Source organism: Polyergus mexicanus, unplaced genomic scaffold (assembly GCF_030449975.1).
Source record: "Polyergus mexicanus isolate NDT 795.1 unplaced genomic scaffold, iyPolMexi1.0 SCAF_14, whole genome shotgun sequence".
Taxonomy (NCBI): Eukaryota; Metazoa; Arthropoda; class Insecta; order Hymenoptera; family Formicidae; genus Polyergus; species Polyergus mexicanus.
This window is the reverse complement of record NW_027223334.1, coordinates 7,264,274-7,286,808: the sequence shown is the minus strand read 5'-3', so window position 1 is coordinate 7,286,808 and position 22,535 is coordinate 7,264,274. Positions and strand designations below refer to the sequence as shown.

The following is a 22,535-nucleotide window of genomic DNA, read 5'->3' as shown; positions in this document are numbered from 1 at the left end:
TCAAGGCTTTCTTGCATGTTTTCACAAGTCGCGATAGTAGTTTTCGTTTAATTAGAGCTAGCCAATGAAACATTTCCTTCGTCAAATATACACTCGCAGAGCGAATCGCATTGCGTGTTTGGTGTTTCCACAAGTTATTTTAGTAGAAAGTTTTTGAATCATATGTCATGAATAATTATCGTACATATTTTACACAAATTTTTTTATTAATTAAATTAACAAATCCTAATTTCAATTAAATTTAAATTTAACTACGCATAATAATAGGTCTATTCTTTATAACTGAACTGGCTGCTATAATTCAGAATTTATATCTTTCTTCTTCCGATATGGAGAAAAAAAAATTAATTTTAAAGTGCAGCCAATTCACCTATAAAGAACAGATCTAATAATGGTTGTTCGATATATTCTCTTTTCGTCATAAGACGCGTTCCATTTAACGACCGCGAACGTTCGCGGTATCATTTCATCTTTGTTATTCACCGGAAGTTAAACAAAGACAGATAATGTTCGCGAGCATTGCGATTGTTAAGTAGAACGCGCCTATAATCGATAGTGCGTATACACACACACACCATACATATATCACACACATGTCAGCGATATATAAACAGAATAACCTCCGGTATTTCGAGATGCTTGGAATAAATCAGTAGAAATGTCAATACAGCAGCCACAATTGCTCACGATTTTCCATCCAGCAACATAAATCTCATCGATTGCATCAGATTTCGGCAATATTTCCCCGACGAATATGGAACTTATGCGAAATATTATTAGCCACAAACTGAGACGGTCGCTTCTGAAAGCTCCTGCAACACGCCTGCAACATGCACGATATGTCAGGTATTGAAACGAGATAAATGAAATTTATTTTGTTGCCTTATATTATATACATTGTTAAGCATTCTGAGTAATCTTTCCTTACGTAAATAAAAGATTTATTTCAAAGTAAGATTTCATACTAGTATCTATTATTATAAACTGATTTATCTCCCCCCCCCCCCCCCCCCTCATCTGTCTCTCATTTTCGATACATTTATCTATTTATATTTATATGTAAGATTATAAAAGAAGGGATACAAAAATTTACTATTCTATGATACATTAATTCAAATAATTTATGTAAAACGTAAAATATCTATCTTTACTTATATTGTTTATGACTGTTATAGATTATAATGAAAAGAAAAAAGTATTATAAAGAATACTTAATTATGTACTAATATATGACAATAATTATTTTTATAGATTGGCGGAAGTTGGTAAATTGGAAACACCAAAATTACAGGGAAAGTACGAGGCAGGTCAAATGATATTCCACAGGATCTTCAGTTATCGAGGCGTGATTCTATTCCCATGGTTGGCAAGAGTATATGACAGAGATATATCCAATAAAAAGGATGAGTATGTGCAAACATTTATAAAAATGTTGCATGGATAAAAATATATATTTACTTGTTTTCTTTATATGTATACAAATACTATATAGGTAATCTGTGCGTTTATTTGTACAGAAAGAATAATTCCAACAATGTTGACGACAAGGATGTGAAAGGTAGAACACATACATTCTATCAAGTTTTAATTGATCAACGTGATTGTCCTTACATAGTAAGTAAAACTGAAAAAATTTTGTAACGATCGATTTCCTCATGTATAACATTTTTGCATAACATGTCCAGCGTGCCCAAACAGAGGCAGTAACTTTTCTGGGCAATCATGAGAGTAGTCGCAGCTTATATGCTATTCCTGGATTAGATTATGTTGCTCATGAAGATGTATTACCATACACTACAAATGAAAAAGTGGCGCTGCAACATGAATTGTTTGATAAATTTCTAATTTATCATCCGGGTAAAGAACCATGTTTTGTACCACAAGAAACCCTTCGAGCATGGCAGAAAAAAAATCATCCATGGCTTGAGTTGTCGGATGTACATAAAGAAACGACTGAAAATATTCGAGTTACTGTTATACCATTTTATATGGGTTGCAGGGAGAGCCAGGCCACTACTGTACACTGGGTAAGTTAAAACAACGTTAAACTTCACATACAGAACAGATGTAATTGAAAAAAAGTTTATTTTTATCTATCTTTTGTATTATAGTGGCGTTATTGTATCCGACTAGAAAACTTAGGTGAATTAAGTGTGCAGTTGCGTGAAAGGCATTGGAGAATATTTAGCTTATCAGGTACATTAGAAACTGTTAGAGGAAGAGGTGTAGTGGGTCAAGAACCTGTGCTATCGAAAGCTTTGCCCGCTTTTCAATATAGCAGTCATGTGAGTTTGCAAGCTCCAAGTGGTCACATGTGGTAAGTACTGATTAACTAATTGTTATTAAAATGATTTTCTATCTTAATTATTTATTCAATATTAATTAATTCAATTCATTCTGTTTGTAGGGGAACATTCAGGATGGAAAGAGAAGATGGATATGCGTTTGATTGTAGAATACCACCATTCTCTTTAGAATCAAAAGCGGAAGAATCATCCACGCCTAATGTAGAAATTTAATTTTTCAGAAGAAAACAGAATGAAGTAATTGTAAGCGATGATTAGTTAGTTAAACATATAACAATTGTTAGATGATACTATAGCTTCAAGTATAATCAGTGAATGGATAAACTTGACTAAGTAAATTTTGTGATAACTTTTGAAACCAGTTTCCACAAACCAAATTCAATAAAATTATAATACATATTTTCTTTCAAAATCCTGTTATAATTTTTCACGTAAGAGGCAGGAAACATCACGAGGCTTTTCCAAAACCTTGATAGTGACCTGACAACAATGAATCATTCCTGCCTTCTCAGCTTTCACAACTTCTTTGAACCAGCATTCCCGGTTCGTTTCTACCCCGTTCGCGCTCAATGACAATATAGCGCGATCGATGATCTCGACCATGTGCTTATTGCCGTTTGTCTCTTCCAATTGCGCGGCGGTAATCCAAAGTTCTTTATTGCAAATAAAAATTAATTAAATTCAGGGCTTTTAAGGTATTAAAGTTGTAAGAATTTTAAGAGTTTAATGACTTAATGATTTAACGATTTAAAGGAGTGATTGAAGTTTTGCCCGCCAAAACTAGGTGCTCTGCGCCCGTAATGTAGCAATGGGCGCGTTCGGCAGAGAAAGCGCTCAGTTATGCGGCGTCTACAATAAAGATTTTAAGCCCTAAGTATTAAGAAATTGACCAATCATAGTCGAGTATCCTTCTCATACTTGACTGTGATTGGTCAATTTCTTAAGGTCTAGGGCTTAAAATCTCTATTGTAGACGCCGCATTATTGTCTTGTCAACATTCGACGTTGATTTGCTGGTTCTAAAAATAAGAGCCAATCACGTTCGATTGCTACTGAGCGGTTTTCTCTGCTGAACGCGCCCAATGTGTGTACATGGTTGGTCTCAAGTATGCGCGCGCAGGATACCATTTCTGGCATCACTGTTGGAATTACTGATGTGAATATATACATTAGCATATTTTAGCATGGCCGCTCACTAAGGACTACAGCTGTCAAAAACTCGGGGAGCGAGTATTTTGGGGCACTTGGATAATCTCATAATTTATCTCGTAAAAAGAAGAGTTATCATTCTGAACAGAAGAAGAATGTTGACGGCAGCCGCAAATACATTGTCCAATAATGGTGGCTCTTACAGCAATGAGAGGCCATCCAGCGCGGGCGATGCGGATCTCGCGACAGATCCTGCCTCCGGTGGATTTTTCCATTCCGATTATAAAAAGTAATTAGTCCATTGATTACATCTTTAATTACATGAAAAACAATTTCTTTAATCATAAAGTGATAATTTGGAAATGTTCTAATTATACACTGAAATTGTACTATGCTTTATACATTGAACAGAATTATATATATATATATATATATTTTATCTCTTTCTGTATAATATAAATATATAAAAATGTATCTGTGTGTTGGATATAGGTATAACGTGGATCAAAAATTTCATAAAAGTATTTTGTATGTTTTAGACATGAAGATCTGAAGGAGATGCTGGATAGTAACAAGGATGGACTTAAGTTGGAAGCTATGAAACGTATAATTGGGGTAATTGCATATATAAATCTGAGTTTATAATAAACAGTTTGATGTTAGCAATTATAACTGATTTTTTTCTTTAGATGGTAGCCAAAGGAAGAGATGCATCAGAACTATTTCCAGCTGTTGTAAAAAATGTAGTGTCTAAGAATATTGAAGTAAAGAAGTTGGTATATGTTTACCTTGTTCGTTATGCAGAGGATCAGCAGGATCTCGCTCTTCTGTCTATATCAACATTTCAAAGAGCTCTAAAGGATCCCAATCAGCTAATAAGAGCAAGTGCTCTAAGAGTATTGTCCAGTATACGAGTTTCCATGATAGTACCCATTGTTATGCTTGCTATTAAAGATTCGGCTAGTGATATGTCACCATATGTACGAAAAACTGCCGCTCATGCTATCCCTAAATTATACTCATTGGATCCTGAACAAAAAGAAGAGTTGATAAGTGTATTGGAAAAATTGCTCTCTGACAAGACCACTCTTGTAGTGGGCTCAGCAGTAATGGCTTTTGAGGAAGTGTGTCCAGAAAGAATAGATCTTATCCATAAGAATTATAGAAAATTATGTAATTTATTGGTAGATGTCGATGAATGGGGCCAAGTGGTTATTGTTAACATGCTCACTAGATATGCTAGAACACAGTTTGTTGATCCAAATACAGATGTAAGTATATCTTTAAAGATATTTTGACGAAATAGTAATTAATTTAATTAATTTAAAAATAATGATTTGAATAATATTCTCATAGAATTTAGATGAAGACGAAAATCGGCCATTTTACGACTCTGATTCCGATTCTTCTAATACAAAGAAACTGAAGTTTACATTAGATCCCGATCATCGTTTATTATTAAGAAACACAAAACCCTTATTACAAAGTCGAAATGCATCTGTGGTAATGGCGGTTGCTCAGTTATACCATCATGCAGCACCCAGAAGCGAAGTTATGACCGCTGCAAAGGCATTAATAAGATTGTTAAGATGTCACAGAGAAGTGCAAAGTATTGTACTTCACTGTATCGCGAGTATATCAATTACAAGAAAGGTAATGTAAGTATGGTGCTCTAAAATACAATACAAATTAATCTATGATAATCCAATTTATATCATATAGCTATGTGTGGCATATTCAAATCATTCTGTATTTTTCAGGGAATGTTTGAGCCCTTCTTGAAATCGTTTTTTGTGCGGACCTCGGATCCCACTCACATAAAACTTTTGAAACTTGACATATTGACGAATTTGGCGACTGAAACTAGCATCGGTGTAATACTGAGAGAATTTCAGACATATATCTCCAGCAGTGATAAGGAATTCGTTGGTGCTAGCATTCAGGCGATCGGCAGATGTGCAAGCAACATCAAGGAAGTGACTGATACATGCCTCAACGGATTAGTATCTTTGTTAAGCAATAGAGATGGTAAACTATTATCAACTTGCATGTTTTGTATCACACATCTTGTGTCATATATTTTGCTGCATTAACTTTTATTTTTCTACAGAGGCTATTGTGGCGGAAAGTGTAGTGGTAATAAAAAAACTCCTACAAACGCAGCCGAATGAACATAAAGATATAATTGGTCATATGGCGAAGTTAATGGATTTTATCACGGTACCACAAGCTAGAGCCTCTATTTTATGGCTTCTAGGCGAGTACTCTGATAGAGTTCCTAAGATAGCGCCGGACGTGCTCCGAAAAATGGCGAAGAGTTTTGTGAACGAGCAGGATATAGTAAAATTGCAAACCTTAAATCTGGCCGTGAAATTATGCTTAAACAATCCTGTACAAACGAAACTATTCTGTCGGTACGTCTTCCAACTCGCCAAGTACGATCAAAATTATGACATTAGAGACCGCGCGCGTTTCCTGCGGCACTTCATCTTCGAAGATGAAGGCAATGAGATGAAGAAGTTATCGCAGTTCGCGAAGAGAATTTTCCTTGCACCGAAACCAGCGCCGACATTAACGTCCAGATTCAAAGATTCAGAATATCAATTGGGTACTTTATCCCACTATCTGGACATGCCGTGCGCGGGTTATCGGCCTTTACCACCATTCCCGGAAATAACGCAAGATCCATCCGTGCGAGATGTCGCGCAATCAATTGTGCAGGAACATAGAGAAGAGCGATACAATAGGAAAGAAAAAGAGAAGAAAAAGAGCAAGGAAAAGGAGAAATCATTCTACAGTGACGAGGAGAGTATTGCTGCTGAAGGTAAAGGTACCGTCTGATGAACACTTTTAATATTTGCATATTATTCCTATCTGTGTACCATGTATTTTAATTTTTTGTTTTCAATTTCAGAATCAGATAATCAATCGTCCGATTCTTCATCCACCGACTCTTCAGATGAAAATAGCGATTCTTCGGAATATACAAGTGAATCAGATAAATCTGAAATAGGCATTGGAAAGAAAAACGAAACAAAATCCGACAATTCCGAGAGTGAATCATCGAGCAGTGAAGATTCGGATTCTGAAGAAGAAGAAAGAGAGACTCAAGAGAGCGAAGAGGAGAAACCGAAACTCGTCAAACAAAAAACGAAAGAAAAACCAAGCAATTTTGATCTACTATTAGATCTAGATGATGGTTAGTTTAATGAGACTTTTGACAAGAGACAGATACGTTTTAAAGAATATATAATATTAATGTATTTATTATATCTTTCTTATGCAGTTATTCCAATGATTCCTGTGATGACACCTAGTTTGGGTGGTTTTCTTACTCCGATTAATTCAATAATTACGGAAAATGTTCAAGAAGTGTCAACATCATACGTCCCATTGAAAAAAGCTACTTTGTTAAATAGTATCATAGGGCATGGTTTAAAAATTGAATATAGATTTACGAGATCGCAACATTTAGTTAGTTCGAGTTTGGTTAATATCGAATTAACGTTTTCTAATGAAAGCAACAATATTATTAAGGAAATACAAATAGGAAATAAGGTAAGCAATTTTTTCAAATATTATTTAATATATAATATGATTATAATGAAATAATATATCATATATTATTTTCAGAATTTGCAAAAGGGAATGTTCATTCAAGATTTTATGCAAATACCAATTCTTGATACAACCAGTACATTATCTTCTACACTAGGTGTTAATTTTAATGACTCTACACAACCGGCAAATTTCAATATCGATTTTTCGATTAACGATGAGAAACATTCATGTCTGGTCAGTATCAAACCACCAATCGGAGAGATAATAAGATCTGTGACCTTGCCTGAAAGCATGTTCAATGCAGAGAAAGCTAAATTAAAAGGTATGAATGAACATATTGCGAAGATATCTTATTCTGGAAACAAAAGTACTCTTCCCCAAAAAATCTTTGAGACAGCAAATGTTGCAAGAATACCTAATGAAGATGAACTGCGGTAAGCATACACATTTATCATAAAATTAATATCGCTCGTGATGTATTTTTAATATGTTTTTAATATATTTTTTATCTGAACAATTAAGTTTAAAAAGAGAACTAAGTACAATGAATATATACAGGTTTGCCGCTTATACTTTAGCGTCCAAATCGCTGGTATTGATAACAGTAAAATTCATTGACACTGAGAACTTGGAAGTTTGCATAAACTGTGAGAAAATGGTTATAGGATCGATCTTGTTGAATGAATTTAAAAGTAACTTGAAATAAAATGGGTATGTAGTCTATTTGCAGAATTAATAATATACATGCATTTCATACACTTACGAGATGAAAAGGTTTGAATATTTCTTCTTTTTCTTTTATTATGCGAAGATAAATTTTCAAATATATTCTATACTTAATATATATATTCATTTTCATATATATATATATATATTAATAAGTATGCATGCATATAAATATAATTAAAAATATATATAAATATTCTGTTATGTCGTTACGATGGTTTTTATAATAAATTCTAATCGTTTTTTGTCATAAAAACTATGTCATTGCCATTTTTTCAAACGACACCATATCAGTTGCTGAGACACACCGATATCGCAATCTGCAATTTCCCAGAAACGCAATCGATATTCTTTATGATTCATCAGAAATGTTTTCAGGACTATAAACAAAAGATTTATGTGTATTATTATATATAAATCTGATACGATACTCGGATTGAATATTTACTTTTTAACATGCCGTTTGAGATTGGCTTAGAAAAGCCAATATCTTCATTCGGAAAGCGCGCTATCATGTCGGATAAGATTTCCGTACCAAAACCCCGATTTCTATATTCTGAACGAATGTATGCCGTGTCCATTATGGGTATCACATATCTCTCTTTCGTCGAGAATATTTCCGTACCTAGGTAAATTATTGAAAAAGCTTTACGCGTTTATTCTCTGAACATTTCCTAAATTCTTCTTTAATATTACACTTAATTACCTGTAGGTTTAACAGTATAAAACCCAATCGCTTTTCCCTTATACCATCTCAGTGATACAATATCGTGCTCATCCACCAGAGCGTACAACGATTCGAATTTCTCTGCTCGTGGCGCGTCGAAGTTTGGATAAACAATCTGGCTCAATATGTAGTAGAGCACCTTATCGCGATCCGACTGGACTTGCCGCCATTCATCTACGAGTCGATCGCTATAGATATTATTAACGTCGATTATTTCGTCATTTAACACTATATTTACGAAATGATCGCCATCGATGCAATCTACACGACTGACGTCGCCCTGAATATTCAAATTGCGCAGATCAAGCCGGATCGTTTCGGTCCGAATACATTTTACGCACCTACAAATATCGAAATTGCATTATATAATGCTTTTTATATCATCTAAAAATCTTCTTTTTATAGAAAAAAATATGAGTATAACAAATGTAATAATGATTTATTTTTTTATTGACATTAACTTCTCAGAGGCAAACTCTCGTCTCAAAGAGATGTTATGTAATCGACCAGTTTGGCCGATTAACAATACAATACTCTAATAATAAATAAAGATAACGATCAATGTGAATTCGTAGGAAGCGAGTTAATTCGTCACCTCGAACATATCATCTTGAGCAGACAGCAGATCGAAGAGGCGAACGACGGTTGTGATAAGCGAGAAATATTCGACTAGATTGTGCACGGCGAAAAAACGGAACTCATTAACTGATAAGAAGAATAATTTAATCGTATCGTTCAGAGTATTTCATCAGCGAAGCCTTGTATGAACACGTGACAAAAATATGGATCTCTATAATACTTTTAATTTGACGATTTGTAACAAATGCAACGTGGAAAGCAGTCCCCCAAATTTCGATAAAAATTTATATGCTATTTAGGATTATATTAATTAAGGATTATATTAATTTTTTGACATAAAAAGAAAATGAGATTTTTCACCAATGCCGTGTTGCTGCCACTGATTTCGCATGATGTACACGAAATTTCAAACATGTACAAAATTATAGTAATTCTCTCGCATAATATTTAGAAAGCTATGTGCGATCTATTTAAAAAGTTACATGAATCATTAGCAGAAAGAACCAACCAAAAGAAATAATGAATGTATTTGTGGAAAAAAATTCATTATTTATATACTAGACAACGTATATAATGCTTTTGTTACTCTTTTGCAATTAGTCGAAGTTCCCGGGGGCAGTCGATGTATCAATTATTATTTATTGAATTTATTCCTATTTAATGATCGTATAATATTTGAGTTCAAAGGAATATAATCAGCAATAATTATTTTTTGATAAGCATAATTATAATTTTTATTGTCTCGTCTAAGATGCTTATTATTCGGCATTGTTGATAATAATCAGTTGAGTGCATATACATATGATTACGTATATGTACGATCACATGAAGCCAGCTGACTGAGCACGAATTACATTATCTTACATAAATTGCGTAAATGTCACGAGAAATGCAACAACGTCTGTTCATCGAATGCAAAAACTCATATTTCTCATTATATACATATATATATGGTAAAAGGGACAATGAACTTTATTGTTACCACGTGCTATTCGTAAGACTTATGCGTGATCTTTTACGGAGCAATCATTCATAATTAAAACGATAAAAAAATATTCCTTGATTAGGGTCGTGGCGGCTTTTAATATTTTTTTAATTGCATATATATTGTATATATATATATGTATTACGGCGTGAACTTTGAAAGTCAGTATCAATAGTGAGGTTTTCGCATGCGCGTTGCACTTTCCATGCTTTGTTACTTTCTCTCTCATTCGCCATATCAACCCGCGCATATTTATGTACATCTGTCTCGTTTAATCATACGCAGAGCAAGAGAGAACAGTTACACATTCTCATAATAATGTCAAGCGGATCGTCGATATCGATGCGTTTTAGTAATAGCGGCAGGAACATGGAATATCTATATCATATGTTCGCACACACGTCTATATACATTTCCGCGCGCGTCGCGTCATCCAGTCGGAGTCTGTCGTCGTCTCAGTGGAGTCGACGGAGGTCGGAGTTTGCCGGCTCGCTGAATTCGCCAAGGTCGACCAGCCTAGTCGGATCAGGATCTGTCAACCGTGACGCGCTGACAGGAAAGGAAGTACGGTGCCGTTAGTCACCGCAGTGCGCGTCAGCTGTGCGACGCGACGCGTGCTCCAATGTCTTCATCGCGGTCCGAAGAACACGTCACCGATTATCAACGATTTAACAATGAGACGGGTTTGCCACTCGATCAAGAGATTTCCAATGGCTCCAGTCGACGTGAGTCAACTTCTAATCTTTATTGTGCTAAATTCATCTAGATAATGTCATTACGAAATAGCTGCAACGTTGAATATGTACTTGTGACAGGAAAAATATTTATTTTTCAGTGATAATATTTCTTTGGCAAGCCAAGCGTGACTTGTGATAAGTTATGACTTTAGTTGTCGAAATTTTTGGCTCTTCGCTGATAACGAATATATTCTTAACAATTATTTCTTCACTAAACATTCCAAATTTTTATTAATTTGTAAAAATATTGATTTATATTGAGAAACTTATGGAGCTTCCTTATAAAGGTATGCTATAAACTTGTCACATTGAGATGATCTGTAAAATTTTATCTCTTACAGAATATGGCTCTATGTTGTCTTCGCCTTCTTCCGAAAGTCATGTGAGGTTTTCATTTGACAATGCTAATACTGCTAATCAGATGAATTGTAAATACGAAGCAGGTGAGACAGGGCCTGGAAGTATGACTGAGAATATAGTATTTACTCCATGCGATGCAACTCTTGATGTGGATATGCATTGGGAAATGAATTATCATGAAGCTGCAATATTTTTAGAGGTAATTGTGTATCGATTATACATATATATTTTAATAGCAGTTTGTTAATAACACAATGTATATAAGCAACATGCTTATATATATGAGCAAACAATTGAGAGACCAATCATTTTTTTCAAGGATATCTACTCTATAGCATGTGTATAGCACTATATATACATATACATAATATATGTTGTATAATACAAAAATACATAGCTTATTGTTCTTAATTATGTGTCTATATGAGAAACCTTAAATTATGTTAAATTGTAATATCTGATCATTATCAGCAATGTATAAATACTTTTTTAGGAAGGTAGAAATAATGAGAAATTTGATTCTCATCCGAAACATCCTGAGGATTTGCCAGCATATCTCTTAGTCCATAACAGTTGTTATAATGGATTGGATTTGATGACTTCGTTAATTCTGCTATCTCTTGCATTTGTAGAAGAACCTGCTCTTCCACTATTCAAAGTATGTCACAGACAAATAAATCAAATATGTAATTATTTTTTAATAATATTTCTCATTTATATGTTTTGTTTCAGGTACCAGTGTGGGTACATGGTTCAGTAGAATTACTTGCTTTAATTACTATTGGTGTGGAATTAGCTTTAAAACTGAGATGGACTGGTTGGGCTCCTATGTTAAAACATAAACGTACAATGCTGAAAGTAAGAAAAATTACTTGAAATCTATACATCTGTGAGAATGCAGCAATAGTTTGATACATTTACATAAAACATATTACAAAAAATACGATAAGAAAACAGAAAATTTGTATAATCAGATTATCTAGATCAGATTATCTAAATAGCTGTTTATACACTTGTGAATTAATATGCGATGATATAAGAGTATCAGACAGTAATCATGCATTCATTAATGATCAACAGCCACGTCGCTCAGATGAGTAATAAATATTACAACGAATATATAATTACTTTTTAATTTATATACACGATGAGTTATTGACAAGTACAATGTCAGACACATCACAATACTCTTCATGAAACTCAAATGAAACGAGATGACATATGATTCTTATGAAGAAAAAAAAAAACTATCGATGCATCGTTAAACCAGGTTATTGACTTTTTGTCAATATAATAAATTAATTTTTTGTTTCAGTTTATCACATTAGTTATTATGTTTCTCGAAGCTATGACAATCCTGGTACGGCAATCCTCGCATTTCCGTGTAACGCGCGCTCTGAGACCTATCTTTTTAATAGATACAAAATATTGCGGAGGTGTAAGGAGATTTATAAGGCAGATACTTCTCACATTACCACCTATCTTAGATATGTTGGGACTTCTTTTTTTTTTTATTATTATATATACTGTATTAGGCTATTATATATTCAGTGAAATGAACAGGAATTTTTTCACATTGCAAGATAGCTTCGTCAGTCTGTTTGTCCTTCTTACCACTGCTAAGTGAGTAGACAATATAATTCAATGTAATTAATTTAAAACAATACAATTTACTCTTTATGCAACTTGTAGCTTTCCGGATGTAATGATGCCGTCGTATTCGCAAAATAAATGGTACGCGATATACTTTGTATCTTATTTATGTACCATGCTGTACGTAATGATGAATTTAATGTTGGCGGTGGTAAACGAAACGTTTACATCTCGCGAACGCGACAAGTTTAAGAAACTGTTTCTGCATAAGAGGAAAGCATGTCAGCACGCTTTTAAGCTACTAGTTTCCAAACAGAATCCCGACAAAATGCGATTCCGTCAGTTCGAAGGTTTAATGCGGTATTACGCTCAAAACAAATGTACGTATTCAAGATTATTATTATTATTTTTCTTAGCATTTTTCTTCAAATTTCAAGCCATATAATAAATACTTAGAAAGCAAAGGCAAATCTATATTCTTCAATCAAATAATGTTTATATCTGCAATTACAATATTATATGCATTTTATAGCCATACGAGACGTTGTTTTAATGTTTTGCCATATGAATGTATCGGGGAGCGGTGCTTTAAATTGCGAGGAATTCTTGTCGATTTACGATGCCGCGACACTTCAGTGGGACTTACAATACTCTAACATACCGTGGTATCGAACCACGACATGGTGGCCTCTGCAGATGCTGTGCACAGGCGCCCACACTGTTATCAAATGGCCATATTTCGAAATGTTGGTGTGTAAGTAAATTACACTTGTGCAAATGATTGACATTCGGGAGAAAACCTCATTTCTCACAGTTTGTATAATTTTGCAGGTGTTATTATAACTGGCAATTGTATCGCCATGATAATAAGAATTATAGAACCGAGTAGCAATCTTGAGGAATCGGCACATGGATTCGCTGCGTGTTGGGATACTCTATTGTTTGGCGGACGTAAGTAAAAAAATCTTAAAAAAAATAAAAATATATAAATATATATCATAAAAGAAAAGAAATGCATAAATAAATTTACAGTTTTTGTAACCGAAGCATTGGCGAAAGTATTAGCTCTCGGTATTAGATGTTACCTGAGCTCAGGATGGAATCTCTTTGACTTAGGAACATCGATAATGACTCTTGTCGCCGCGTGCGCTCTCATTTTATTTCCCTCAGCTACATTCCTGGTTATGTTCCGACCACTCAGAACATTGAGATTGTTCAAGATAAAGAAGCGCTACCGAGACGTTTTTGGCACTCTCGTGATTTTATCTCCCCAGATGTGTTCGACAGCGATCGTTATGCTGGTCTTGTACTACTTCTTCGCGATTATCGGGATGGAATTGTTCGCCGGATATGATATGCGGAATTGCTGCAAGTTAGTGCCAAATTAATTACAATAATTAAAAAAAGCGAACATGTATTTTTCTCTCAATTTTCTTTTTTTAATTTTTACTGATTTTCATAAATGTTCTTGATAGGAATACAACCGTCGAAGATTTTTACGAGTATTCCGTTAATGGTAGCACAGCACTGGGATATTACTATCTTAATACTTTCGACAACCTCCTAGCGAGCGGCATGACACTCTTCGAATTAACAGTTGTTAATAATTGGTTTATACAAATGAATGCATACTCGTTTACTGCGGGCATGTACACAAGGATATACTTTATGATATTTTATTTAGTAACAATGATCGTATTGACTATTGTAGTATCCAGTTTCTTAGAAGCTTTTCGATTTAGGATACAATATAAAAAATCGACTTCAAAACACGATGGTAAATATTTGAGCAATAAACGATTCTTTCTCTCTTTATTTCTAAAAATTTTATAACTTTTATATAATATGTATTCTTGCATATCTCGATCTTTAGAAGAAAAAATGCTTCATGAAGAAGTGGAATTAAAGTGGAACGAATTGCAATGCATAATTGAAGATTTTCAAATTCTGGAAAATCTGCGCAACTCTTTAGTCGTTGGAGGAAGCACCCTGTTCATCGGTTCGCGACCGCGAACGCGAGATGTTCTACAAAGAAAGATGTATACTCATGAGATAAACGAATGGATAGCCGAAGTGAAGTCGGAAGAGAAGCAACTGGTATCTAATGTAGCGCATAATATAGAGGATCCAAATGGTGACAATATTTCCGATACAGATCAGCTTGTAACAAACGACAATTTGCATCATCAATAAAACAATAGTTATCATCTAATAAAGATAAAGATAGTGGCGTAACTTATAGTATTCTGAAAAAATTAATTTATATTTTTTGCTTACATTAGTGTAAGTACATTTACTGTAGAAAATCCATGGACTTGTTTAAACATTAACACAAGTATCTTTTTGTAGGAAAAGATAATGTATCATGTGTTGGATCAAAAATCTTTTTTTAATTATCAATAGAATTCTAAAAGAGATACAATTAATTATCATCAAGTCTTAATGTAAACAAATATAATTTATATATATATATTTTGATACTACAAACTAGTCGCGAACATAAAATGAGTTTGTTTTATTTAAGCATAAATAATTTAACAATTATTATGGTGCACCTCAACTTTGTTCATACAGATTATAGTTTCACAGTACGAATGTATAATAATTTACGAGATTGATATATAAATATAAGCTGATACTGATTACTATATATATATATAATATGCAATGAGATATGTCATAAAGCACAATACTCATACATTAGATCAAAACCATTCTGATATCATTTTGAGGTACAAAATAAGCAGTGTTATCTTTGTTGTTTTTTATAAAAGTTTTATTCACAATGTTAATTATTGCAATTTTAATTTAATCAAAATATATCTCTAGAGTTGGCTCGAGAGGAAAATACAAGATCTGCAGGATATTTATGCTTCTATTTATTATTTTTTTTATGAAGTTGGACAAGATTCTATCTCTCTAAGTCAAAATATAAACGAAGGACATATTTTTTTCCTCTCGAGCCGGTTCTTATATATCGTACGAATCAATGACAGTAATTTACAAGTTATACATAGACATATCTGATATTGTTATATATTATATTATACTAGCGCGAAAGAAAATTTCATAGTTATCTTCCCATCTACGATGTAACAATTTGTATATTTATTTAATAGATACATGCTTTATTATTTAATGTATAGAGTTATGTAAATTCTCTATTCTGTTTTATCCTTCCATTTCTAACACCATTATAATTAAGTTGTAATTTTAATATCTGTTCATATATATTGATGATTTTATTATTAATCCTATCCCATTATAATAATTGTATTAGATATAGTCAATTGTCACTCCATTGCAACTCAACTTTGTTCTTATGACAGAACAATCTGCACATTTTAATAGATTAGAGAGAACCGTAATGTGTGTGTCTTCAATATCTGGCTGTAGCAAAACATATGCATATCCGCCTCCACCAGCGCCTGTGAGTTTTCCCGCGAATGCACGATCCCGTGCTATTTTGCAAATCAAATCCAATTTTGAATGTGATACATCTAATGCACTAAGTAATCCTTGGTTCGTATGGATGAGAGCCTGCAAAACGTACGACTACTATGCGGAATGACTAACTTTCAGCGGATAATTATGAACGGATGATATACATGAATCTTTCATACAGGAAAACTACATTGAAATATGTAACGAAATAATATTGAATTTCGCAGAGCAAATGTGAAACTTACAAATAATTTTTTGTATTGTGATTGCAGGAGATCCGCATCGTTAGTTGTCTGAACATCGTGTATTTCACCGAGCACCTGAATAGCCGCCTTTGATACAGCGTCTATGCTGTCGAAGATCGAATCGATAATTGCGGGATAAGATCGTCTCGTCTCTGCCACTCGTTCTACTAGATTTTTCGTATTCCGACTGACATTCGAGCCGACTAGAAGGACATCCAGGCTTGGCATATTAGATAATACATTCACCGGCTCTCCTCGTCGGAATTCTATTATCGAGCCGTATGTGCACACGCTGTTGTCGATCCCAGATGGAGAGCCGTGCATAATTCGCTCGCAGCTCAGAGCATATTTTGAGATCTTTTCGAGATCGTTTTCGTTAAACGTATCATGAACATCACCCTTTTGTCGACGTGCCCAATGGAGAAAGCACGCTGCAAGACATACCGCAAACGATGCCGAACTGCCCAAACCCGCGTTGATTTTTAATTCCGTAGATAAATTCACGGAGAAAGGTTTAATTTGCATCTGTTCCTCGTAGGCGATATAAACGAGCAAGTAAAGTACCGCTTGTAAGCTTAACACTTGTTCATTTATACCGGTGTACTTGCCAGAAAAACCATTTTTTATTTTAACAAATTGTTCGACTTGATCAAGCAATCGATTAGTATTTTCGTTAAACGGATAAGAAGGCTCGAAGTACTCTAAAAGTATATCTAAAGGTATATCTAAAGACATATAGATATTGGGGAAATTTATTTGAATATGATCCCAATTTTGTTCCTCGAATCTGAGTTTAGTACGTAAATTTAAGCTAGCTGCAAGAGCTGTTTTACCGTATACCACCGCATGTTCCCCATGCAAAATCACCTTGCCTGGTGCGGATATGTGGAACTGAATCATTCTTTATACAAATAATAATTCTTATTATCTAAAAAATTTATGTAATATTAAATATAGAAAAAATTAGGGATTTGTGCTGTAATTCTCATACATAGAGATATTAGAACTACAAGGAATATATTTGTCTAATGTAGAGAAAATCACTTGGATAATATTCGCATTATAATCTTTCAGTTATATAAAGTATTAGAACCAACTAACATACACAAAACAGTTGTGACAAAAATATTATCAGTTTCCTATCCATACAAAAGGAATTTAATAAGATTCAAATCAAGTTCTCGTTTTTTCCCATTGTTCTGGTGTTAATGTTGTTACTGAAATAGCATGAATTGCTTTCAGTTCTTCTTCCAAGACTCCATATACAAGTCTGTGTGAATTGTATGTACTCCATTATTGAAATTGATATGACTGATATTTATATCATATTTATATTAATATGTTTCAATGGAAAGGTATGTATTAAAATCTTATATTTTTATAATGTGAAAACGACAATATTACCTGTGACGTTGCAGGGTGGGCTTCCCTTGGAATAGATTAGAGACAACGACTACCGAGAATTTGGCACCACAACCGTCAGATTCATCTATCACCTCCTGTAACAGACAATGTACTAGGAACAATATATCTTTGTAGAGTTACTAAAAACGAGTAAGTAACAATCTATCTGCCGTATGAAATATATTTACAATTTCATATTTATTCCGTATCATCGATTTATACAGAGTAATTTGTTGAACAAATTATCTTCCTACGTTTTATCAAATTGCTACGACAATTAACTATTTACAACAAATTATACTATTTTATTAATACTACGAAAGATGCATTAACAAAATTTTATCGAACAAATCTTTTTGTTACATTGTGCAAAACATTTTTTCATAGCTTCAATTCAATATAGATAATACTAAGATTGTCTGATTCTAATAAATTGTATTGTGTATCACACATAGTCAGAAGCGTTCGACTTAAGTCTCAACAGATGATGATCATAAAATAAAAGAAAAATACGATTTATATTTTATATATTTATTTTGCAAGAGGCAAAGAGGCTGATTTAAAGCAGTTCTTTCATATGACTGAAACTTACTATGGAAATATCATACTGATTTTAAATGCAAATTAAAAGAGGTTTTAAAGCAAGGTTCGACGGTAGATTCTTATCTCTTATTTGGAATATTGAAATATATGTAGCAAACTAAAAATAATATATTTCTCGTAGTATAACAAGATGCAGTAATATATATATTATTAATAATATGGATATAATAATTTAAAAAATATCTGTATAATAATCTGTAATATTAAGTTAGTTACTTTAATTACATACTTACAAGATTAATTAAAAAAGAGGATTATAATACTTTCAGATTTATAAAATTTTATTAAATGATTTAAAATTAAACATTAAATAAGTTGGCAGTAGTCGCGAGAACAAAATAGAGAATATCACATGTTTAAAGCAGTAATTATTAATTTTCATAACTCAATTAATATAGATTTTTATTGCATAACTAATTTTATTTTTTGTTATGCATAGATTTTGTGTGCATAAACTATGAAAGTTATAAACTAAAATAAAATTGACCAATATCAAGTATATTCATATAAGTTTAATTATTATTCTCATGAAAAAATTAAGACTTGTGATACAGATTGTTATTCTAGAAGAATGCGTCATAACAACGGATATCCTTAAAATTGTTCACACAATTCATTTACGTGATAATAAATTCACGATACATAAAATTAGCACATTGAGAGAATTAACTAATATTGTAGAAGAAGGGCAAAGAAGAAATTTGATTCGACTCTATAAGACCAGATTTTTATTTATTATTTATAATAATTTATACACATTTTTTTGTTTTCAATAATTGCTTTAATGTGACTTGACTTTACTCTCCACAATCTCTTTCCTTAGGACAAATAGTTGGACATAATTGAAATATACAAAAAAAACTAGAAAGTGTCCACATGAATAAATCGATACCAAGAGAGAAAATAAATCAGGATATTTTTCAGGGGGTTTTACAAATTTGCTAACGATAGAGAGAAGTAACACACCTAAAATGGATCCATAGAATGCAATAAAGAGCCACGATTTTTTATTACAGCTTGGCAAATTTGAAAAAAGTTTATTTTTCTTATATTGTATTCTATTCTTTGATCTTGATGTACTCTTATTTAATAAACTCTTTGTTTTGTTGTTATGAAATACATCAGACCACATCCAAGAAACAAAACAAAAATAAAAAACTATTGTGGCAAGATAAGCAAGGTATAGCTCATCTTTTATAAATAATGGTAGCATACTAAAATGTGAAATGATCAAGAACCAAAAACAAGGAAGAGGATCATTATGAAAATGCAATAAAACTGGTACGGCAACTAAAAGAATGGACTTTTCGTGAACTTGAAATGAGAAAAGGAAGAACGCTATGGCGGAATTTATTAGAGAAAGTATAAATGTATCTTTTGTAGGTAAAAAATATAAATTGATGCAACTCGGTAGAATTGCACATGTTGTTACCGTTAAACAAATCTTAGCTAATTGCGCGTTCGTAAAAATCTGTCGTAATTTACAAAAAACATTGATTGCGCACCACATGTTGGCAACTTTATCTTCAAATACACCCCTGGAAAACGGGAATAATCTAAACACTGTATTGAAAAATAAATCTCTACTCTTGAAAAATGGTATCCAAATAATGTAAAACATTAATAGAACCACAAAAGAGACGCATGTCAACCTGCAAATACAAAAAAACCAAGATTTTGTCCTATTGGATATATGATTCCCAAGTATATAAAAGAAAAACGGTAAAGCGTGATACAACTCCATTTGTTTATAGTTCAGTGCTAAAACAAACAGAATGGAGCTAAGGATGGCCGAATCTTGCATAATAGCAGCTGCAGCGGCGACGAAGAAACCCAGCGACACGCAATTGTATTGAAAATGTCCATGATCTATTAATATCAGCCCTGGATAAATCAGCGCTGTCAAGAGGACAGCATCTCTTTTCTTAAACTTGAATATATTGGACTCATTAAATTGACAACTGTCCGCCAAACGAAAATTGATTACAAAATATATAATTGCTGGTATATAAATTAAAATATCCGCAATTAGAACAGTCAGTCTCATGAAGTGTTTATGCTCTACAGTCTCAAATCCTCTGGATTCCTGTAGTTTTACAAAAGATGGATCTATTTTATTCGCAATGTGACCTAATAAAAGACTGTGGTATGCCGTTAAAGGTGGATAATCTAAACCCCAATATTGTAGATTATTATCTGTGGTATTGATATACCACTTATCAAAGGGTAGATTCAATGTGATTTCTTGCCAGTGTCGCTGCGCTTCATAATCTCCATACATAGGAGGCTTGCCCTCTCCGCTGTGCGAATGATGAGTGACGCAGCATCTCAAAAGAACGGCAAAGCAGGAGATCAAGGCGAGCTGCAGTTTTCCCTGCATTTTCCCTTATACGAAGTCCCAAAGTAAGTTTATCGCTTCGAAATTTATCTTCGAATTGCAAAACTAATTGGCGAGAATTTCGAGAACGGTTCCTGGCAAAACGACACGTCATCATACGCGGCACAATGTAGAAAAGGGGTAAAAAGAAAGTGACGAAAGAATCGTTGGTTTACGTACCACGTGTGAAGCTTTCAATCCCTCAGTCACTTTGTTTTTAATATACTCTTCGCTATATGACATACTCAGATGCTCTTAACGCAAGGTATTTGTTATTACCTGTTATTAAATATCGAATACTAAATGCCACCACTAAATTTTTTCTTAACTAATTCCAACTGAAATATAGGTTATGAACACAGGGCACAGAGTTATGCACTGAACTATATATCGTACAATCATACTGGAACCTGGAACCTGGAACGCGCACGGCTCTGCTGATTGGCGGCCAGAAATGTGGGATTGCGAGAGTTGTCGCTTCTCAGACCTGTTCTTGTCTAACTACGTCGACCACGTGACCAGACGTACTATCCGTTCTAAAACCATTATCATAGTTTGATGTGCAATTTTTTAAAAAATACACTATTATTTTTCATATTTATTTTAATTCTCTTAACGTTTTCAACCATCTAGCATAGAAATAAATATTTGCGTGATATTAAAGATCGCGTGTGATTTGATGTGATTGCGTGACAGGACAATGTTTTCAGTCATGGTAGTTCACGGTAAAAAGAGACAGCTCTGAAAAGCTGCAGCTATCCTTTAGTGGCCGCGGTAGTAGTTAGCCGGATCACTTTAACCTTTTAATAATTAAAATTATTTAAACGTTTGATGGTCGTTTGGTGATGATCGGTAGCCTAATTAAAACGTTTGGTGGTCAATCTTTTTTTTTTAAATTAAATAATTAAAATATTGGTGTAAAGTTAGCCGGATATTTTTAATTTTTAGCCTAATCGATTAAATGAGGACTTATTCGATGCAGAATCGTTAGACGATCACAAATCCTTTATTTACAACGTTTGGTGATCCATAATTTATCCAAAAAGTAAAAAAAAACATGTAATTGGGGATGGCTAACGGGAAGCTGTAAAGTTAACCGAATAAATATATTATTTATCAAACAATTTTGTTTAAATTGATCTTAATTGAAAGACAATGGTTTGGTGGTGATTGGTAGTTTAATTACAATGTTTGGTAATTAATTATTATAGGCTACTACGATTATAAAACCATATGCGCCTGCGCGTGCCTTCGTCGTGTAATGGCTCTCGCGGCCAGCGCGATGTCCAATGAGAGCTCTGCTTTTCGGAAAAAATAAAGCTCTCATTGGATATCGCGCGTCGCGTCATCGCGCTGATCTGCAAGAGCCATAAGGATGCATTTACATATGGCAGTGTTAAGCGTCGAGAGTCTGCGCAGAAAGTTGCGCAGAATCTAATTTCAGCCATAGGCAATGTAAAAAAACTATTAGAATATTTTTATTAAAGATTTGAATTAGGCTACCAATCATCATCAAACGATTAGATAATTTAAATTATTAAAAAGTTAAAGTGATCCGGCTAACTTTACACGGAGCTGCGTTCCAGTATGATATATATATATAGTTCAGTGGGACTATGTGACAATAGGCAAGTTTTGGTTAAATCACAGACATAATAAGAATAGATAGATTCGGATCTAATTACTCTGTATACAAAGTGCCTATATTCATACTCACTTTTTGGAATCTCTGATCTATTT

At 33.5% G+C, this 22,535-nt stretch overlaps 6 protein-coding genes across 13 annotated transcripts; 3 read left to right on the top strand and 3 right to left on the bottom strand.

Moving 5' to 3' along the window:
* Positions 1 to 442: 442 nt before the first annotated feature.
* Poldip2 (DNA polymerase delta interacting protein 2) lies at positions 443 to 2,686 on the top strand. The gene is made up of 6 exons (XM_070306945.1): positions 443 to 846; positions 1,252 to 1,407; positions 1,518 to 1,614; positions 1,686 to 2,027; positions 2,112 to 2,317; positions 2,408 to 2,686. The coding sequence occupies exons 1-6, from the start codon at positions 755 to 757 to the stop codon at positions 2,517 to 2,519; spliced, it is 1,005 nt and encodes a 334-aa protein (XP_070163046.1). The 5' UTR covers positions 443 to 754; the 3' UTR covers positions 2,520 to 2,686.
* Positions 2,687 to 3,453: 767 nt separating this feature from the next.
* Rb (adaptor related protein complex 3 subunit ruby) lies at positions 3,454 to 10,530 on the top strand. Of its 4 annotated transcripts, none has more exons than XM_070307545.1 (11): positions 3,454 to 3,743; positions 3,994 to 4,069; positions 4,144 to 4,725; positions 4,811 to 5,107; positions 5,215 to 5,482; positions 5,565 to 6,284; positions 6,369 to 6,653; positions 6,741 to 7,012; positions 7,088 to 7,449; positions 7,574 to 7,726; positions 10,470 to 10,530. In XM_070307545.1, the coding sequence occupies exons 1-10, from the start codon at positions 3,610 to 3,612 to the stop codon at positions 7,719 to 7,721; spliced, it is 3,144 nt and encodes a 1,047-aa protein (XP_070163646.1). In that variant the 5' UTR covers positions 3,454 to 3,609; the 3' UTR covers positions 7,722 to 7,726; positions 10,470 to 10,530. The 4 variants fall into 4 exon arrangements, with proteins under 4 accessions (XP_070163646.1, XP_070163648.1, XP_070163645.1 ...); XM_070307547.1 differs by lacking the exon at positions 10,470 to 10,530 and adding an exon at positions 9,044 to 9,659 and having other exon boundaries at positions 5,565 to 6,278; XM_070307544.1 differs by lacking the exon at positions 10,470 to 10,530 and adding an exon at positions 9,044 to 9,659.
* LOC138939610 (soluble lamin-associated protein of 75 kDa-like) lies at positions 7,884 to 9,233 on the bottom strand. The gene is made up of 4 exons (XM_070307556.1): positions 9,064 to 9,233; positions 8,448 to 8,809; positions 8,190 to 8,366; positions 7,884 to 8,121 (listed from the first exon to the last, which is right to left on the bottom strand). Exons 1-4 carry the CDS (start codon positions 9,075 to 9,077, stop codon positions 8,003 to 8,005), a joined length of 672 nt encoding a protein of 223 aa, XP_070163657.1. The 5' UTR covers positions 9,078 to 9,233; the 3' UTR covers positions 7,884 to 8,002.
* Positions 10,531 to 10,647: 117 nt separating the features above from the next.
* Tpcn1 (two pore segment channel 1) lies at positions 10,648 to 15,875 on the top strand. The gene is made up of 11 exons (XM_070307549.1): positions 10,648 to 10,757; positions 11,111 to 11,328; positions 11,623 to 11,787; positions 11,862 to 11,987; positions 12,445 to 12,752; positions 12,822 to 13,102; positions 13,255 to 13,476; positions 13,554 to 13,673; positions 13,755 to 14,094; positions 14,198 to 14,499; positions 14,596 to 15,875. The coding sequence occupies exons 1-11, from the start codon at positions 10,655 to 10,657 to the stop codon at positions 14,913 to 14,915; spliced, it is 2,505 nt and encodes an 834-aa protein (XP_070163650.1). The 5' UTR covers positions 10,648 to 10,654; the 3' UTR covers positions 14,916 to 15,875.
* Positions 15,474 to 21,185, bottom strand: LOC138939609 (mevalonate kinase-like). Of its 4 annotated transcripts, XM_070307555.1 has the most exons (5): positions 21,075 to 21,185; positions 17,816 to 17,910; positions 17,245 to 17,339; positions 16,412 to 17,112; positions 15,474 to 16,277 (listed from the first exon to the last, which is right to left on the bottom strand). In XM_070307555.1, the coding sequence occupies exons 3-5, from the start codon at positions 17,309 to 17,311 to the stop codon at positions 15,999 to 16,001; spliced, it is 1,047 nt and encodes a 348-aa protein (XP_070163656.1). In that variant the 5' UTR covers positions 17,312 to 17,339; positions 17,816 to 17,910; positions 21,075 to 21,185; the 3' UTR covers positions 15,474 to 15,998. The 4 variants fall into 4 exon arrangements, with proteins under 4 accessions (XP_070163656.1, XP_070163653.1, XP_070163654.1 ...); XM_070307552.1 differs by having other exon boundaries at positions 15,475 to 16,277; positions 16,412 to 17,339; XM_070307554.1 differs by having other exon boundaries at positions 15,478 to 16,262; positions 16,412 to 17,339.
* On the bottom strand, positions 19,029 to 21,076 carry LOC138939608 (probable dolichyl pyrophosphate Man9GlcNAc2 alpha-1,3-glucosyltransferase). Of its 2 annotated transcripts, none has more exons than XM_070307551.1 (2): positions 20,668 to 20,756; positions 19,029 to 20,587 (listed from the first exon to the last, which is right to left on the bottom strand). In XM_070307551.1, exons 1-2 carry the CDS (start codon positions 20,693 to 20,695, stop codon positions 19,200 to 19,202), a joined length of 1,416 nt encoding a protein of 471 aa, XP_070163652.1. In that variant the 5' UTR covers positions 20,696 to 20,756; the 3' UTR covers positions 19,029 to 19,199. The 2 variants fall into 2 exon arrangements, with proteins under 2 accessions (XP_070163652.1, XP_070163651.1); XM_070307550.1 differs by adding an exon at positions 20,976 to 21,076 and having other exon boundaries at positions 19,124 to 20,890.
* Positions 21,186 to 22,535: the final 1,350 nt, after the last annotated feature.

Bases quoted from the DNA above. Each gene is read 5' to 3' on its own strand.
- LOC138939609 (XM_070307552.1), bottom strand. From the start codon at position 17,311: ATGATTCAGTTCCACATATCCGCACCAGGCAAGGTGATTTTGCATGGG. The intron at 16,278-16,411 runs GTAAGTTTCACA...TCCGCATAGTAG, and splicing joins CACAATACAAAAAATTATTT to TCGTACGTTTTGCAGGCTCT.
- LOC138939610 (XM_070307556.1), bottom strand. The intron at 8,367-8,447 runs GTAATTAAGTGT...TAATTTACCTAG, and splicing joins TTATACTGTTAAACCTACAG to GTACGGAAATATTCTCGACG. The intron at 8,122-8,189 runs GTAAATATTCAA...TTTTGTTTATAG, and splicing joins CTCAAACGGCATGTTAAAAA to TCCTGAAAACATTTCTGATG.
- LOC138939608 (XM_070307550.1), bottom strand. From the start codon at position 20,798: ATGCAGGGAAAACTGCAGCTCGCCTTGATCTCCTGCTTTGCCGTTCTT.
- Rb (XM_070307545.1), top strand. From the start codon at position 3,610: ATGTTGACGGCAGCCGCAAATACATTGTCCAATAATGGTGGCTCTTAC. The intron at 4,070-4,143 runs GTAATTGCATAT...TTTTTTCTTTAG, and splicing joins CTATGAAACGTATAATTGGG to ATGGTAGCCAAAGGAAGAGA. The intron at 7,450-7,573 runs GTAAGCATACAC...GAATATATACAG, and splicing joins CCTAATGAAGATGAACTGCG to GTTTGCCGCTTATACTTTAG.
- Tpcn1 (XM_070307549.1), top strand. From the start codon at position 10,655: ATGTCTTCATCGCGGTCCGAAGAACACGTCACCGATTATCAACGATTT. The intron at 10,758-11,110 runs GTGAGTCAACTT...TATCTCTTACAG, and splicing joins TTCCAATGGCTCCAGTCGAC to AATATGGCTCTATGTTGTCT. The intron at 11,329-11,622 runs GTAATTGTGTAT...ATACTTTTTTAG, and splicing joins AAGCTGCAATATTTTTAGAG to GAAGGTAGAAATAATGAGAA.
- Poldip2 (XM_070306945.1), top strand. From the start codon at position 755: ATGGAACTTATGCGAAATATTATTAGCCACAAACTGAGACGGTCGCTT. The intron at 847-1,251 runs GTATTGAAACGA...TTATTTTTATAG, and splicing joins CAACATGCACGATATGTCAG to ATTGGCGGAAGTTGGTAAAT. The intron at 2,318-2,407 runs GTAAGTACTGAT...TTCTGTTTGTAG, and splicing joins GCTCCAAGTGGTCACATGTG to GGGAACATTCAGGATGGAAA.